At 48.3% G+C, this 17,434-nt stretch overlaps 1 protein-coding gene across 3 annotated transcripts; it reads left to right on the top strand.

The window, feature by feature from the left end:
- Positions 1-1,579: 1,579 nt before the first annotated feature.
- Positions 1,580-17,075, top strand: RMND5B (required for meiotic nuclear division 5 homolog B). 3 transcript variants are annotated; one of them, XM_033414949.2, is made up of 11 exons: positions 1,584-2,579; positions 2,738-2,859; positions 7,035-7,181; positions 10,179-10,324; positions 10,453-10,593; positions 13,085-13,185; positions 13,368-13,534; positions 14,492-14,657; positions 16,073-16,175; positions 16,267-16,421; positions 16,509-17,075. In XM_033414949.2, the coding sequence occupies exons 1-11, from the start codon at positions 2,389-2,391 to the stop codon at positions 16,570-16,572; spliced, it is 1,503 nt and encodes a 500-aa protein (XP_033270840.1). In that variant the 5' UTR covers positions 1,584-2,388; the 3' UTR covers positions 16,573-17,075. The 3 variants fall into 3 exon arrangements, with proteins under 3 accessions (XP_033270841.1, XP_033270840.1, XP_033270842.1); XM_033414951.2 differs by having other exon boundaries at positions 2,548-2,609; positions 7,019-7,181; XM_033414950.2 differs by lacking the exon at positions 7,035-7,181 and having other exon boundaries at positions 1,580-2,579.
- The last annotated feature ends 359 nt before the right edge of the window (positions 17,076-17,434 follow it).

The following is a 17,434-nucleotide window of genomic DNA, read 5'->3' as shown; positions in this document are numbered from 1 at the left end:
TCCCTTCCTTCCTTCCTTCCTTCTTTGTTATCTAGTATGCTCTTTGTGTACTGGCCTCCCTAACCCCTGCCATTTTTTTTTCTTTTTTTTTTTGGCGGTACGCGGGCCTCTCACTGTTGTGGCCTCTCCCGTCGCGGAGCACAGGCTCAGGACGCGCAGGCTCAGCGGCCATGGCTCACGGGCGCAGCCGCTCCGTGGCATGTGGGATCTTCCCGAACCGGGGCACGAACCCGTGTCCCCTGCATTGGCAGGTGGACTCTCAACCACTGCGCCACCAGGGAAGCCCACCCCTGCCATTTTTAAGGTATAATTTACATACAGGAAAATTCACTGCTTTGACAGTACAGAGAATTGTACAACCAGCCCTACAGAATAGCCAAGATACAGAATAGTTCCATCATCCCCCCCCAAATCCCCGTGTACCTCTGTAGTCAGCCATTCTACCCCACCCTCAGGCAACCAATGATCTGCTTTCTCAATAACCTTGTGTTTGTTTTTCTTTTTTGCCCTTTTTGTGAGCAGTGTTTAATCCCACCACATATTAGAACATATTACAAAGTAGTGAGTAAAACAGTATGACATTCGTATAAAAATAAAACTGTGCCTCAGTGGGAAGAATGAAGAGCAAGAAATAGATTTCATTTTGTAGAAAAATCTTAATATTATGGTAACGGGCTTCCAAATGAGCGGGTAACGAAGATTATTTTTTAAGCAGTTCTGGGATAACTGGACAAAAATATGGGGAAAAAAAGTCATATTTTACACCACCCCCTGCAAAATAAAATGGACATGCATTGGGAATTAAATTTTAAAAATCAAATCCTAGGAAACTAGCAAAAGGTAAAAAGACTGTTACTGAGTTAGTGGAGAATAGCTAAGTTTTTCTGCTTTGAAGCAGCCACCCTCCAACAAAATAAAACAAAACCAAACCACACAATCCCAACAAGGAAAGATTGACAAAATCAGCCATGTAAGAAAACATGGTGCAACCTGAAAAGTAACGAAACCATGATGTAAGAAGAGCCACATACTGGGGGAAACAATGACAGACAGAGGTGAAGGAGCCTGACGTATGAGCTGGGCATTCTAAGTTCTGGCAGAAGCTAGGCTTTGCTCACACCCAGTGTAGCTGAGAGGCAGGCTTCCCCAGAGGAAGTGGGGAAGCCTGGGGCGTTCGCGAAACCCTGTGAGGTCCTGCTGGCTTGGACTCAGCCTCAACCTCGGACTGTAGCCCCAGGCAAGGTTCACTCAACCCTCCGACCCCCACAACTCCCGCCTGGGCCAGGACCACCCAGGCTCACGGTGCACGGACAGGCCTCTTCGCCCCCGCGGGCTGCTGGACGGGCTGTGGACCGCCCTCTTCCTTGCGTGTTTCATCAGGTTTGAAACCGGGGTTTCCCCATTCATAAACGGAGGATATCGGCTACTTCAGACTATTTCTGCGCAGCTACTGTGTTCCAAGCACATAGTGTTGGGGCTACAGCAGCGGTGAGTACAAACTCCTGGCCCCAATGGAGCTTTTATCCTAAAAGGGAGGGGGGGAGGGGGGAGGTTAGGGGCAGGAAGACAGAATAAACAAATAAACGCTCAAGATAATTTAAAGTCAAATATTATAAGGAAAACAGGGCTGGATTGTGCAAGGGTGTTTTGTGGAGGTGGGGAGGAGGTATGGAGGGTTGTAGGGTAAGATGCCCTGGAATGAGACTGGCCCTAAAAGGAAGCTAAAGTCAGGGAAAAAGAGACCGAGTCTTTTTTCTTGGGCTGTTTCTAGTCCAAGTCCCTGAAGCCTGAGGAGGGGGCGGGAGGCTTCTCTGCCCCTTCCCTGCAGAGCAAGGGGGCCTTGGAGGGTCGTGAACTCAGCCCTGGCCTGGGCTTGGGGTCACCATCTCCTCTCACCTCCTTCCTAACTCTTACCCTTCCTCCTTAGGGCGGTTGTGCAACCCCTGTCTCCCCTCCATTCTGGAAGGAGAGCGACAAATTTAGGGCAGCAGGGCAGGGCCGAGTCCCTCGCAGCAGAATTTAATTGCCCAGTGTGTTAAGTATGGACTTAGGGGAGCAGCAGGGCTGGGGTAGAAAAAAGGGGACTTCTCTTTTAAACATCATTTGATGTTTCAAAAAGGGCATCAAGGAGCCATCGCGGGAAAGCCTAACTGTTGGACCTTACATGCATTGTGTTGTTCAGTATTGTCTTTACTTTGAATGAGGGTGGGAGGGCGCGGACCGGGGGAGGCAGAGTTATTGCTGGTCTAGGGCTTCTGAACGCGGAGCCGCCGCGCGCACCCCCGCTAGCCAGCGAGTGGGTCGCTCCGATTCCTCCCATCAGACGTGCAGAGTCGGGGCCGGGCCGGCGGCCTCGGGCTCCCGGGGGAGCCCGGGCGCAGCCCCGCGATGGTCGGAGGTGCGGTTTTCAGCTGCCGCTCTGACCCTGCGGGCGACTCCACTCGTGCGCAGGAGGGGGAGGCTCGGCCACCCCTCCGCGGAGCCGCGAGTGGGCGAATCCAGAGCCTCGGAGCAACTGTCTCAGGTTCCGGTTCCGTTGACAGCGGCGCCGGAAACCAGGCCACGGGCTGCGGGACCAGGTGAGAGCCGGTTGGCTTCCCTGCCGGGAGGTACGGTCAGAGGGCGGAGCGCGGTGGGCGGCTGCTCGGCTACGCAGGCTCCCAGGCCCCGGGTCTTCTGTAAAGCCGCGGGACTAAGCCCCCTCACCAGTCCGCCCTTGGGTTTGTTTTCTCCTCAGACGTCGGCCAGGGCCGGGAGTTGGACTCCTACATTCTCAGAGACCCTTCGGGGAGCCGCCCCTACCTGGGGAGTGGCTCGAACTCACACGTCCCATCCTATTGCGACCCTGCCGAGCCGGAGGTAACCGTTGCGGACATGGGAGCCAGGCAGGGCATTCGACTAAGGTCTTTTGAAGGATGAGTAGGAGTTTGCCAGTAATATGCATGCTAATGAAGGTGAAACTCCCAGCAGGGGCTGTAGTCCAAGAAGATTGGTGGGCTTTTTCCTCCTTCCAGGTTTGGTTAATGACAGAAGAAAGATTTGAAACTTGAAATAAAGATGTGCAATGAAGAAAAGGAAAAGGGTGATATGATAGACTAATAGGTACGGGGTGGGGCAGAGGGGGCAACATTAGATACTGTGGTCTAGGAGAGCATCTCTGAAGAAATGCGTTTGAAACCCTAACAAGGACCCAGTCATAGGGAGATCTGAAAGAGTGTTCAGGCAGAGGGAAAAAGCCCTGAGGTAGAAATAAACTGATGTTCAAGAAATATTAAGAAAACTAGTGTGGTTGGAATATGGCCATTAAGGAAGAGAGTGGTAGGAGATGAAGTTGGAGAGGTGGTTGGGAGTTGACTCACATAGAGCCTTGCAGACCCATCTCCCATACTTATTCTGAGTATGTGGAAATCTATTGGATTTTAAGCAAAGGAGTGATGTGTCAGGTGAAGACTGGATAGAGATGGGGGGTGAAAAGATTAAGTGTTGGGTCGGTGGAGGCTGTCCAGTTCTGTGTCAGGCAAAGGGGACCTTTCTGTGATTTGCGCAAACTTCCCTTCTTCTCCCCTGGCCCCAGAAGGGGCCCTCTTGTGTTAGGATGTTGAAGACTGGGGACAAAACCCCTATGCATGCCTTGGTGGGGATTTCAGTATTGCACTCATGTCTCTTCCTGCCCAACTGAGACAAGTTTGAGCTCAGGGCCCCCTAGTTAGGAAATGGATGTACCCCCCGTGGACCAGGCCCTGGGCTGGGCACTGAGGGGACAGAGGATGAGATTGGACTCCAGCCCTGAGCAGCTCAGTCTAGTGCGGGGAGACAGACATGTGAATAGGCAGTTTACTGTGCCGCAGTGCTGAGAACTCAGATGTGTGTGGTATAGGCGCCCTTGACAGAGGTTTGGTTTGTGAAGCAGAGGAGGAGGCAGGGAGATTTCATTGAGAGCTTCATGGGCTTCATGATTAAACAGCATCTTGTGTTCTCCGTGCAGAGAAGCATGGAGGGCACTCTATACACAGGAATAGCTTGTGCAAAGGAAGTAAATGTACAATTGCAAAGGGCATGTTATGTCAAACCGTGGCAGTGATGCATAAAGGGGTGACAGGATCTGATGTGTTGTATTGGGGTGATCACCCTGGTAGATAATTTCTGTCCATGTGAGACCTTGGGGAGGAGGGCTTAGGATAATGGAAATGAAACTCCCTGGATTAATCCTGAAGACAAACTCACACTCATCCATCCTTGTGCCTGGTGAAGATGACCGGCTGTGATTAAGGGAGAGTGGCTAACCCTGGACAGGCCGAATTGGCCTCTTGGGCTTTTCGGATGGAATACCTGCAAGCAGTTCTGTTTTCCCATCTCGTTTATTTTATTAAAAAAAATTTATTGAGGTAATCACATTTATCAGTTCAGTGTACATTTAACTGGTCCACACAGGCCCTTTTTCTCCTTTGCATTTATTTACATATTCCCTTTTATCCCCATTTTCCCCATTCCCTCCCCCCCACCCAACTGCAGCAAACCACTCTGATGTGTTTGGTACATATCCTTTTATTTGCGTGTGTCCTTGGTTGTATGCATATATTTTTTAAAAACATAAGTGGTATTCTGCCTGGACTTCATTTTGTTTCTTTTTTTTCCCTTCAGTACCGTGTTTTGGGATCTTACTGATGTTGCTGTGGGTATATCCAGAACATGGTTTCTCAGTGCTACCCAGGTTTCCATAGGTGCATCTCCCACATTTTACTTGACTTATCACTTCCCGTAGGCCCCTGGGTTGTCTCAAACTCCCTGCCACAACACAGCACTGGGATGAAAATTCTTGTACCCATCTCCTCCCTCAGCTTTTTAATACAATTTCAAGATGCTGACTTGGGCTTCCCTTTGATAATCCTGGTATTAGTTGATGTCTGACAGGGCCATACTGTTTGACCTTGGTGAGGTTGTAACCTTTCTTGAGCAGTGTTTATTTTCAGTAAATTGTGATTCTGGTTCCCACTCTTGGCAAACATTCTTTTGTACTGCCATCTTTCCTAGCTGATCATCTCACAGGCTCTGTGGTTACTTTCCTGTTTCTTGTCATCATTAATCATTGCTGTACACTCATTCCAACCACAAATATTGGCTGCTTTCCTTTCCTGGTGAGATGGTGGCCTGTTAAGCTGGTCCAGAGAGGACTGTGCTTCAGAGAAGGACTCTGGAGCCTGGAGCCAGACTGCCCAGCTTCGGTTCCAGGTCCTCTACTTCCCAGCTACGTGACCTTGAGCAATTTATTTAATCTGAGTTTCATTTTCTCATCCGTAAAGTAGGTCTAATAATTGTACCTACCTCATAGTGCTTTTGTAAGAATTAAGTGAATTAATGCATGCCAAGTCATTAGAACAGCACCTGTCACATAATAAGCCCCTATAAAATATTAACTATTCATAGCAATAATTATTATTATATTATTTCCAACAGGTATCCCTGTTATATTTTGCCTGTAGTGGTTCATATTCCAGTTATAGGGTATTTCCTCAGGGGGCATGAAGAGGGGGGCATGTCTTCTAGACACCATGATTAACAAATTCTACTGTGATAGTGTCAATCATAGGAGGGAGGGCATAAATACATCTCAAGGCCCTGGGTACCATTTCTCCATTACTCATCCCCTGTCTGATAAGGAGATAGTGGCTATAGGTTGGACCAAGATGATGGGGCCAGGGCTAACAGTACTGGTGGGAATGGGAAGAGAGGCTGGTGAGACTGGGAGAATCCCGATGGTCACTTTGGACACAGAATTCTCTTTGTGATGTTACTCTGTACCCTTCTTTGAGAGAATGAACAACTGGCTAGATTTGAACGTTTGAGAGATGCATTTGACAGAGCCCTCTCACTTTAAATCCCATAGATGGAAAGATGGGGAGCAAAATCAACTCTATCACCAGCATTTTAAGGATTGTCCATGTGTTCAGTGTCAAAGGCTGCTCTGAAATGGAGGGGAGCAGTGGCCCAGTGTTGAAGGGACTTAGGAATGGGACTTTAGTGGTAGGAAAGGTGGGACAAGAAAAGTCAACTTTCTTCAATGGTACCATGAGGAGGAAGAGTTTTACAACCAGAGATGTTCTAGTCTAGTGGGGGAGGCAAGCCCTCAAATAGATCGTTACCCAGTGATCAAAACTGAAATAGAAGGGTGCCAAGTGAGAGTGGAGGGAGCCAGGTGAGAGCAGGCTAGGGACAGCTGCAGAAGGAGATGACCTCTTAGCTGCCTTGGAAAGGATGGGCCAGATTCTCAAGTAGTCCAGGAAGTGAGGGGTGATGGAGAGCATACCAAGGCACGGAGCTGTGAAGGAACAAGGGAATATGAGCTGCCTGTCTGTGGGCAAGCGGCAGGGAGGCTGAGGTAGGAGTGGTGGGCAAGGCCTCTCAGGCCATTGTGGTCAGCATTTGTTCCATAGGCTGTGCTTTCAAGCATCAGCCATTCAAGGACTGCCTTCATGGCTTCTATCACTATAGTATATGGAAAACCAAATCCACTACGTGAAGAGGTGGCCATAATGAACATATGAAAATACATGAAACATTAGAATATGCGATGTATGTATGGATTTCTACTTAGATAGCATAGATAGTATTGCCTGCTGAGGGCTCTGCAAGGCCTGCTCTCTTTTCCGATTAAAAAAGAGATGAGGGGAATTTTCTGGTGGTCTAGTGGTTAAGACTCCGCGATTCCACTGCAGGGGTCATGGGTTCAATCCCTGGTCGGGGAACTAAGATCCCTGCATGCTGTGGCACAGCCAAAAAAAATTTTAAAAAGAGATGAACAAGGATTCTAATGAAAAGAGTTGAAAACAGAGTAATTTTCTCACCATGATTCAGAAGACCCGTCCTCACGCCTACCTGCACCTCCAATGGGCACCCTGGCTGGAGGTGATGGAAGCTGTGTACAGATATGTTAAGCTGGGAATTTCTAAGCATTGATATATGATATGGGAATGGTGAGGTGGGATCTGGGAGCCCTCCTCACTGTGCCCCTCTGGCCCAGGTGGGGCCTGACACAGTGGCTGCCATGGAGCAGTGTGCAAGTGTGGAGAGAGAGGTGGACAAGGTCCTGCAGAAGTTCCTGACCTATGGGCAGCACTGTGAGCAGAGCCTGGAGGAGCTGCTGCACTACGTGGGCCAGCTGCGGGCTGAGCTGGCCAGCGCAGGTGGGTGTCCCCCCACTAGAGCCCCACACCTGCCTCCCTTGGGGCCTAGGAGACCCCAAGGCTGCTTGATAATAGGGTTCTGGAAGGACGATGGTTAGGGCATTGATACATGGATCCCTAGGCCTCTTCAGTGGGGAACAATGGAAGTCTCTGAGCTATTTCAAAAAGCCCAACAGAAATTATTAATTTACCTGAGATTATTTTCACTTACGTTTTGTTTTCAATTTGCTTTTCTATTTTGAGTCTTTAAGACACTTTAAGATAATTTCAAGTTTACAGAAAAGTCCTAAGAACAGTATAAAGAGCTCATATATACCCTTCACCAAGATTCACCAACTGCTAGTATGTTGCCGTATTTGCTTTATCAGTTTTCTTGCATATTCTTACTTTTAAAACCATTAGAAAGTAAGCTGCAGATATCATACAGCTAAGCCTTTGGTGTGTATGTCCTAAGATCAAGGGCATTCTCTTACGTAAGTACAGTATAATTATTAAAATCAAGAAGTTAGACATTAATATTATGACCTAATGAATATAGCTCATATTTCAATTTGCCACTATCCAATAATTTTTGTAAAACATTTAAATTTTATTTTCCAGTCCAGGATCCAATCCAAGATCAAGCATTGCACTTAGTTTCTTGTGTCTAATCTTTAGTTTTTTAAATCTGGGACATTTCCTCCACCTGCCTTTGCCTTTCATGACATTGACATTTTGGAAACATTAAAGGCAGTGATTTTGCAGAACGTCTCTCGATTTGGATTTGTTTGCTGTTTCCTTATTTTTTTGCATTTTGGGCAAGAGTACTTCAGAACTGATGTGTTTCTCAGTGCATCACATCAGGAGGTACAAGGTATCAGCTTGTTCCATTATGGGTGATGTTAACTTTGATCAAGATCTTTGGTTAAGATGGTGTCTGCCAGGTTCCTACACCCTAAGGTTAATATTTCTTTCTTTAGAGTTAATCAATAAGTAATTTGTGGGGAGGTACTTTGAGACTATATAAATTTCCTGTGCTTTATCAGACTCTGCCCACTGGTTTTAGCATTCATTGATGATTCTTGCGTGAACCAATCATTACAAAATTAGTTGCAACATGGGTGATTTTTCCTGGTCTATCATTCCCTATACACTTATTAGTTGGCATTTAACTATAAGAAAGGAGCTTTCCCTTCCTTCTTTCTTCCTTCCTTCCTCCCTTCCTTCCTTCCTTCATTCCAAGTTCATACTCATAAATTCTTACATTATTCAATGGGTTATAATCCATTACTGTTATTATTTATTTTGGTGATCAAATTGTCTTAGATTTGACCAGAGGTAACCCCTAGTTCCTTTTTTTTTTTTGATTGAGCTATAATTCACATTAAAATTCACCCTTTTAAAGTGTACAATTTAGTGGGTTTTTAGTATATTTCCAGAATTGTACAGTCTTTACCACTATCCAATTACAGAACATTTTCATCTCTCTAAAAAGAATCCCCCACCCATTAATAATCACTCCATTTCTCCTTCTCCCCCAGCCCCTGGCAACCACTAATCTACTTTCTCTCTATGGACTTACCTATTCTGGACAGTTCATATAAACGGAATCATACAATATGTGGCCTTTTATATTCTTTCACTTAGCGTGTTTTCAAGGTTCATCCCCATTGTACCATGTACTTCATTCTTTTTTTATGTGCTGGGTCATATGGTAACTCTCTGTTCAACTTTTTGAAGAAAATGTTGGCACACTGTTTTGTGTGCACACTGTTTGGCACACTGTTTTCCAAAGTACCTGCAACATTTTATATTCCCACCAGCAATGTATGAGGGTTCCAGTTTCCTCACATCCTCACCAACACTTATTATCACCTGTCTTTTTGGTTATAGCCATCCTAGTAGGAGTAGGCCCAGCCACCACCTCCTGTTTGTATTTGTCAGGACTCATTCAGTTACAGGTGACAGAAACCTAGTTCAGACTAGCTTAAACAAACAAAGGGGGTATGGTTGCTGGATTTATAGATTCAGGTAACTGAAAGGTCCAGCCCAGTTGGATCTAAGTGCTCATGTGATACCTTCAATCTACACTGGCTTCATTCTCAGAGCAGTGCTCCCCTGAGGTGGCCATGGTGCTCCAGCAACTCCAGTTCACTTTTGTTTGTTTAGCAACCTGGCAGAATGCTTCTCTCTTCCAGGGCTTCTGGTCTTGGAGCTTGAGACGCTCCCTGGCCCTATTGGGTCACGTTCCCTTCCCTGGGTTGTGTTTTCTTCCCTGAACTGAGGTGCTGCCATCTAAAGAAGGGACATAGATGCTGGGCTGGAAGAAGGGACCCGTGCCCTGTCTGCCCTCTCTATTCCAAGCCCCACGTGCTCTTGGTAGTTCGTGTGGCTCATCCAGCCATGGGGGGTGGACACCACTGTAAACCTGGCATCCTGAGCCAGAAATGTCCTTGTGCTTCCCTGGAGGACCCTGGCCTGCCTGGTGTCCTCTGGGTTAATTAGAGGCATTAACATGGGAACAATACTTTACGGTTCAAAGCCTTCCCACAGGGTATCTCCCTCAAGATAATAAGGAGCCATCTGGGTGGTGGTGAGGAGCCTGGGCTTCAGATCACTGCTGTGACATCTGGCAAGTTACTGCCTCAGCTTCCTCAGCTGTAGTACAAGATACTAACAGTGCCCACTGCATAGAATGGTGGTGAGGATTAAATGAGCTAAAACCAAATACTTGCCCACAGTAAGTGCCAAATCATCTTCATTTCACAGCAACCTACAAGGCCAGTGCTATCACCCCCATTTTGCAGATGAGGAAATGAAGACTCTGAGAGATGAACCGGCTTGTCCCACTTGACCAATTCCAAGTCATGTAGTTAAAAAGTGGCAGGACCTGTAGTAGAAGCTTTCACTTTGGAGTTCAGGGCTGCTTCCTGGCCTCCATGCTGGCATTTAGAATAAGGAGGCAGGGACAAGGTCTTCTCCTCTGTGTCCTGACTCATTGCCAGTGTTTCTCTGCAGCCCTCCAGGGGACCCCTCTCTCAGCCACCCTCTCCCTGGTGATGTCTCAGTGCTGCCGGAAGATAAAAGACACCGTGCAGAAACTGGCTTCAGACCACAAGGACATTCACAGCAGTGTCTCCCGAGTGGGCAAAGCCATTGACAGGGTGAGCATGTGGGTGGCCCCGGACTGGGGGCAGGAACACCTGCTGCTAGTGTGTAGCAGGGCTTCTCAGGAAGCCAGTGTGAGAAGTGAGACCCTGAGTCACAGGGCCCTGTCTCTTATCCTCGTCAGAACTTTGACTCTGAGATTTGCGGTGTAGTCTCCGACGCAGTGTGGGACTCTCGGGAGAAGCAGCAGCAGATCCTGCAGATGGCCATCTTGGAGCACCTGTACCAGCAGGGCATGCTCAGTGTTGCTGAGGAGCTGTGCCAGGTAACGAGCCCGCTGGGAAGGCACTGGTACCTGCCTGTTCTGCTTTCTACTTGGTAGTTTTCTTTATATTAGGACCCCGTTATTATTTTTTTCTTGTATCCAGACAGGTCGGCTTATTTACATGACTCAAATATGTATGTCATCAGCTCTGATTGTCTGATAGGGATACCTCTTCCCAGAGACCTGTTTCCAGTGGACAGTTGGCCTGGCAGGGCATCCTCCCCTCTGGACTGCACATGGGAAGTCCAATGTTTCCTCTAAGATCGCCCCTTAACTTTGCTTCCATTGTAGACCAGCTCCTTTCTGTTGATGCATTCTTTCCTTAAATGGGTTAATAGCTATTTTAAAAATTGTATTTAATTTATTAAAACTAAAAAAAAACAAAAACAGTTCACCCATTTCTCCCACACCCTACCCTGCACCTCTGGTAACCACCAATCTGTTCTCTGTGTTTATGAGCTTGGTTTTCTTAAAAAAAACTTTTTTAGATTCCACATATGAGTTCATATGGTATTTGTCTTTCTCTGTCTGACATTTCATTTAGCGTAATGGTCCATCCACAATGTTACCACAAACGATAGGATTTTCCTACTTTTTTAATGGCTGAATAATATTTCATTTTACACACACACACACACACACACACCATCTTCTTTATCCATTCATCCATTGATGGGCACTTACATTGTTTCCTTATCTTGGCTATTGTAAATAATGCTGCGATGAATATGGGGGTGAAGATATCTTTTCAAGTTAGTGTTTTTATTTTGTTTGGATAAGTACCCAGAATTGGAATTGCTGGATCATATGGTAGCTCTATTTTTAATCTTTTGAGCCATACTGTTATCCATAGTGGCTGCACCAATCTACATTCCCACCAAAGGTGCACGAAGTTTCCTTTTTCTCCACATCCTTGCCAACACTTGTTATTTCTTATCTTTTTGATAATAACCATTCTAACAAGTGCAAGGTGATGGCTCACTGTGATGTTGATTTGCATTGCTCTGCCCTGATGATTGAGGTAGAGAATCTTTTCATGTGCCTGTTGGCCATTTTGATGTCTCCTTTGGAAAAATGTCTATTCAGATCTTCTCTCCATTTTTTAAGGGTTTTTTTTGGCTATTGAGTTATATGAGTTTTTATATATTTTGGATATTAGTCCCTTATCAGATACACAATTTGCAAATATTTTCTCCCGTTTGGTAGGTTGCCTTTTCATTTTGTTGATAGTTTCCTTTGCTGTGCAGAAGCTTTTAATTTAGTTTGATGTAGTCCTGCTTTTTATTTTTTGCTTTTGTTGCTTCTTTAAATAAATTTTAGAAATCAGTGCCCCTGATATAAAAAGAGAGTAGCTATAAAAATATATACAGTGGGGCTTCCCTGGTGGCGCAGTGGTTGAGGGTCCGCCTGCCGATGTAGGGGATGCGGGTTTGTGCCCCGGTCCGGGAAGATCCCACATGCCGCAGAGCGGCTGGGCCCGTGAGCCGTGGCCGCTGAGCCTGCGCATCCGGAGCCTGTGTTCCGCAGCGGGAGGGGCCACAGCAGTGAGAGGCCCGTGTACCGCAAAACAAAACAAAACAAACAAACAAACAAAAAAATATATATACATATATATATATATATACACACACACACACAATGGGGGCTTCCCTGGTGGCGCAGTGGTTAAGAATCCGCCTGCCAATGCAGGGGATATGGGTTCAAGCCCTGGTCCGGGAAAATCCCACGTACTGCGGAGCAACTAAGCCCGTGCGCCACAACTACTGAGCCTGTGCTCTAGAGTCCGTGAGGCACAACTACTGAGCCCACATGCCATAACTACTGAAGCCCGCGCACCTAGAGCCTGTGCTCCGCAACAAGAGAAGCTGCAATGAGAAGCCCGCGCACCACAACCAAGAGTAGCCCCTGCTCGCCTCAAGTAGAGAAAAGCCCACGTGCAGCAACAGACCCAACGCAGCCACAAATAAAATAAATAAAATAAAATTTAAAATATAAAATATATATATATATATATATATATACAATGAAAAGTGAAGTTATTAATTTCTAGGTAGAGTTGGTTGCCAGCCAGAGGTCTGAGTGCCTGGTAATCCCTTTCTTAAAAAGGAAGATTAGTAAAATGACGAAGTAGCACTTATTAGGTGTTAAAGACACACTAGAAGTGAAAATAAAGGATACTTTCCCTTAATGTAATTAGGGGGATTGAAAAGGAATAATTTTCTCTCCATGCTACTCAGTGTGGGTCTCCAGTACCCCAGCAGGTGGGGTGGGGTTTGCAGTCTGCTCTCTGGGAGGCCAGCATGTAGCACTCAGCCTCCCAGAACTGAACTGGGAATAAGAGGGGTCCAGGTGTCTGGCAAGAGACCATGGCTCCTCATGTAAAACCTGGCCCTCTCTAGCTTGTCTTTGGTGGATGAGGTTTTATTAGGTGTAGAGCAGAGAATTTTGGAAACGCTGTCCTCCAGTGGTGAATTGTTCTCTCTCCCTCTAGGAATCAACACTGAATGTGGATTTGGATTTCAAGCAGCCTTTCCTGGAGTTGAATCGAATCCTGGAAGCTCTGCATGAACAAGACCTGGGGCCAGCATTGGAGTACGTTGGCCCTTGGGTGGGCCCGCGGGGGACAGGGCTTGTCTGTGCTCTTCACCTCACTCAGCATACTTGACACGTCTCCAGCTCTGTCTCACGGGCCTCCCATAGGCTCTTGGAGGCTTTTCCAGGGCCCCTTCTCTCGCCCCACCAGCTCCACACTCAGCTGGCCCCTTTCTTCCCAGATGGGCCGTCTCCCACAGGCAGCGTCTGCTCGAGCTCAACAGCTCCCTGGAGTTCAAGCTGCACCGACTGCACTTCATCCGCCTCCTGGCAGGTGGCCCTGAGAAGCAGCTGGAGGCCCTCAGCTACGCCCGGCACTTCCAGCCCTTTGCTCGGCTTCACCAGCGGGGTACGTGCCCCGAGTTCCAGGGTGGGCAATGCTGGGCTCTGGCGGATATCACGTCTGGGATTGCCCGTCCCTGCCCCATGTGGGGCTGTGTGGGAACCCCTCCCCAACTGTCGCCCAGGTGAACTACAAACTCAAGGCCCTTCCTCACCGCCTCTGCCATACCCTCCTAGCTTCATCTCACACCACCTCTGGTCCCCAGCCACGTGCCACACCCCCACCCAGAGCTCACCAGGCCTGCCCACGACACGCGTGCCCTCATGCTGCTCTGCCTCACAGTAGGAATTCCAAACCTCAGTTGTTTGAGCCTCACCTTCCAGATGTTCACAATTAGTAACCACCCGACTACTAGTAACTTTTTTCTTTAGCTCCCCTCACATTTATTACTTCACATTTTATTTAGAGATAAACAACATGAAAGCCCAGCAATGTTATGAAATCTTAGCTAGATACTGCTGTCTCCTGAAAGCTTTTTAAAAAGGGAGATTAGGGAATTCCCTTGGAGTCCAGTGGTTAGGACTTCACACTTTCATTGCATGGGGCATGGGTTTGATCCCTGGTCAGAGAACTAAGATCCCTCATGCCGCAAGGCGTGGCCAAAAAAAAAAAAGGCGGGGGTGGGGTGGGGGGATTAGCTAGTGTTGGAGAATAGAGACATGAGCGCTGGCCTGAGCTCACTCCTTGATGCAGCTGAAAGGATGGGAAGGAAACTGAAACCCCTACCTACCTCATGCTGTGGGGTCATGATTGCCACAGAAGCAGGCCTGAGACCCCACTTCCTCACTGGATTTTAGGGAAAACTGGTTTTGCCAGAGGGCATTTTAACCCCCATTTGGTCAGGTCTCGGGCCTGGGAGCCATGGGGCTCATACTGCCTCTGCAGCCCTGCCACCACAGGGCTGGATGCGGAACCCTGGGAAAAGGCTGCCTCCTTGTACCCTGATGCCCCCTTGCCTTGTAGAGATCCAGGTGATGATGGGCAGTCTGGTATACCTGCGGCTGGGCTTGGAGAAGTCACCCTACTGCCACCTCCTGGACAACAGCCATTGGGCCGAGATCTGTGAGACCTTTACGCGCGATGCTTGTTCCCTGTTGGGCCTTTCTGTGGAGTCACCCCTCAGCGTCAGGTACAGCCAGCCCTGTGGGGGCAGCACAAGTGGGAGGGTTGAGGGAAACCCAATTTGCCAAGGCCCTCCCACGTCCAGGAATGGTGCTTGGTGCCTTCACAGACCTAAACTGGCTGTCTTAGTCATTCTTCCAGATAGGAATTACCTTTCTTTCTACAGTTGGAGAAACAGATTTAGAAAGAGTTGTGGCCTGGGATCACCACAAGGTCAATGGCAGGGTCAAGGTTCCCATTTTTTTTTTTTTTTTTTTTGTGGTACGCGGGTCTCTCACTGCTGTGACCTCTCCCGGAGCACAGGCTCCGGACGCGCAGGCTTAGCGGCCGTGGCTCATGGGCCCAGCCGCTCCGCAGCATGTGGGATCCTCCCGGACCCGGGCACGAACCCGTGTCCCCTGCATCGGCAGGCGGACTCCCAACCACTGCGCCACCAGGGAAGCCCAAGTTTCCCATTTTATAGTCTCTTGAGTGAGGTCTGTTTCTCCTGCACCTCACCCCTGGATTATCACAAGACCCTCTGACAGCCTGGCCTTCTTGCCACCTCATCTCTCAAACACAACTTCCCTTCAGGGAGACTTGAGTGGCTGAGTCATATGTGCTGAGAGCTTTCACTCAGAAGACTCCTTTATAGTTAATATTCTTCTCATGGCTTCACAACGAACCAAGGAGTTAGAGGTACTGTTATCCTCATTTTACATGAGAAAACAGGCTCCTAGGGCCTCACAGGGACTAAAGGTCACCTGGACCTGACCCCACCACATACCGCACCACAGTGGTGTATTTTATTTAGGCTGGCTGTGGAATCTCACGCCTTGCCCCACTGTGATAGGCTGCACCCTCCAATTCGTTACCACAGACTCTGGTTATAGAACAGCCTTTCCCAGTGGGAACACCGGTGCCTTAGGACGGTTCTGTTGCACACAACTGCCCTGCGTGTTGTAGGCGTTTGGTACCCAAGGCTCCAGCCAGTCGGCTCCCCACCCCCCGCCCAATCCTTGTGAGGACTGAATCTGCTTTTTCCTGTATCTAAGTGCCCTGGTTGACTGCAGTTACAGAGGTGCACTGTGACAATGGAATGGGGTAGACAGGCAGGATGGGGCCCTTCCAAACATCACTGTCCCTGTCACACCAAGGACTTATCAGTGCTTGGGATGAACAGATTATCTCTCCCCTGGATTTTCCTTTTGTGTTTATTATAGATTCTCAAATTTGGGGGTGCATTAGAATGACTTTTTAGAGTTGGACGCATGACTACATATGTGGCTTTATGTGTTACCTGAGAGATTTTTAAGTACCGGTTTGATCAAGTGCCACTTTGAAACCTTGTCCCAAGTCACATTCCAACAATGTGCTGGTCCTTCTGTCTGTCTGCTGGGTTCTTGGTCAGGGTCACTCCAGCCCCTGCTCTTTGTTCTGCAGCTTTGCCTCTGGCTGTGTGGCGCTGCCAGTGCTGATGAACATTAAAGCTGTGATCGAGCAGAGGCAGTGCACTGGGGTCTGGAGTCACAAGGATGAGTTACCGGTGAGGCCTGGCAGGGGGAGGTACAGCAGGAGGTGCTGGGGAGGACAGCCGCCATGGGAAGTGGGACTCACACCTCTGCTGGCCTCCCCAGATTGAGATCGAACTAGGTATGAAGTGCTGGTACCACTCAGTGTTCGCGTGCCCCATCCTCCGTCAGCAGACGTCGGATTCCAACCCTCCCATCAAGCTCATTTGTGGCCATGTCATCTCCCGAGATGCACTCAACAAGCTCATTAACGGAGGAAAGTAAGTTCCATGTGCTCTGCTCCACCTTGGCTTGATCCTTCTGCTGGCTGGCCCCCTGAGACATTCTTGGTTCTCCTCCCTTTGTAGGCTGAAGTGTCCCTACTGTCCCATGGAGCAGAACCCAGCAGATGGGAAACGCATCATATTCTGATTCCTGCCTGGGAGGAACTTTGCTGAAAGAGGTTTTTCACCCATGAGCCTTGGTCTGTCTCCGTGGGGGTGGTTGGCTTCTGTGGACTGTGGTTCATTTCAGAGCAACTGGCTGAGGAGTGCCACCACAGGCAGGGGCTGGAGTGGCCCTGTGGCAGAGGCCAAGGAGGGAGATGAAGCAGCCTACATCCGGCAGCTGGCTCCTTGGCTCTAAGGGCAGGGAGACTCTGGCCTCTGTACTCCTGCTCTGTCTCCCCTTCATTATATTTGCTGTTGACTTAGTAGCAACTGACAGAGAAGCAAAGGACTTGGCGGGCACAGCAGATGTCCTCCATCCTGCCCTCAGCCAGGTCTCTTACTGCCACACCAAGGCTTGTGTCCATTCCTCCCACTGTACAGCCTCACAACTGTATGCATCAATTTCCCACTGTAAATAGTCTGGGATAGAACTGAATGCCGTTGTTTTATAACTTTGAGCAAATATATTCACGGGCCTTCTCCTTACTTTGCCCACCTTTAGCTTCACAGGCTAAGAATTACCATGTGCCCACTGCGCACAGGTACTGGGCATGGCCTAACTATTGCTGCTGGTTGGGAGCATGGCAGCCACAGAGCCCAGTCTAAAGAACCCAACCTGCATCTGATTGGGAGAAAAAGCTAGGAGATGGCAGACCCTGGGCAAGGTGCTTTTACATATACACATATAAAATCGTATTACCTCCTTATTAGAGATGAGTGTGAAGGGATGTAGGAAGATGAAGTGACTTGCCCAAAAAGGCTCACAGCTTATCAAGAAGAGAGCTTGGAGTTTAAACCAGATCCAACCCTCAAGCCCAAGGTCCTTCCAGTTTATTCCGGGGTGC

The sequence above is a fragment of the Orcinus orca genome, chromosome 3, assembly GCF_937001465.1.
Source record: "Orcinus orca chromosome 3, mOrcOrc1.1, whole genome shotgun sequence".
NCBI lineage: Eukaryota > Metazoa > Chordata > Mammalia > Artiodactyla > Delphinidae > Orcinus > Orcinus orca.
Note: the sequence above shows the minus strand (reverse complement) of the source record. Positions and strands in the feature narration are given on the sequence as shown.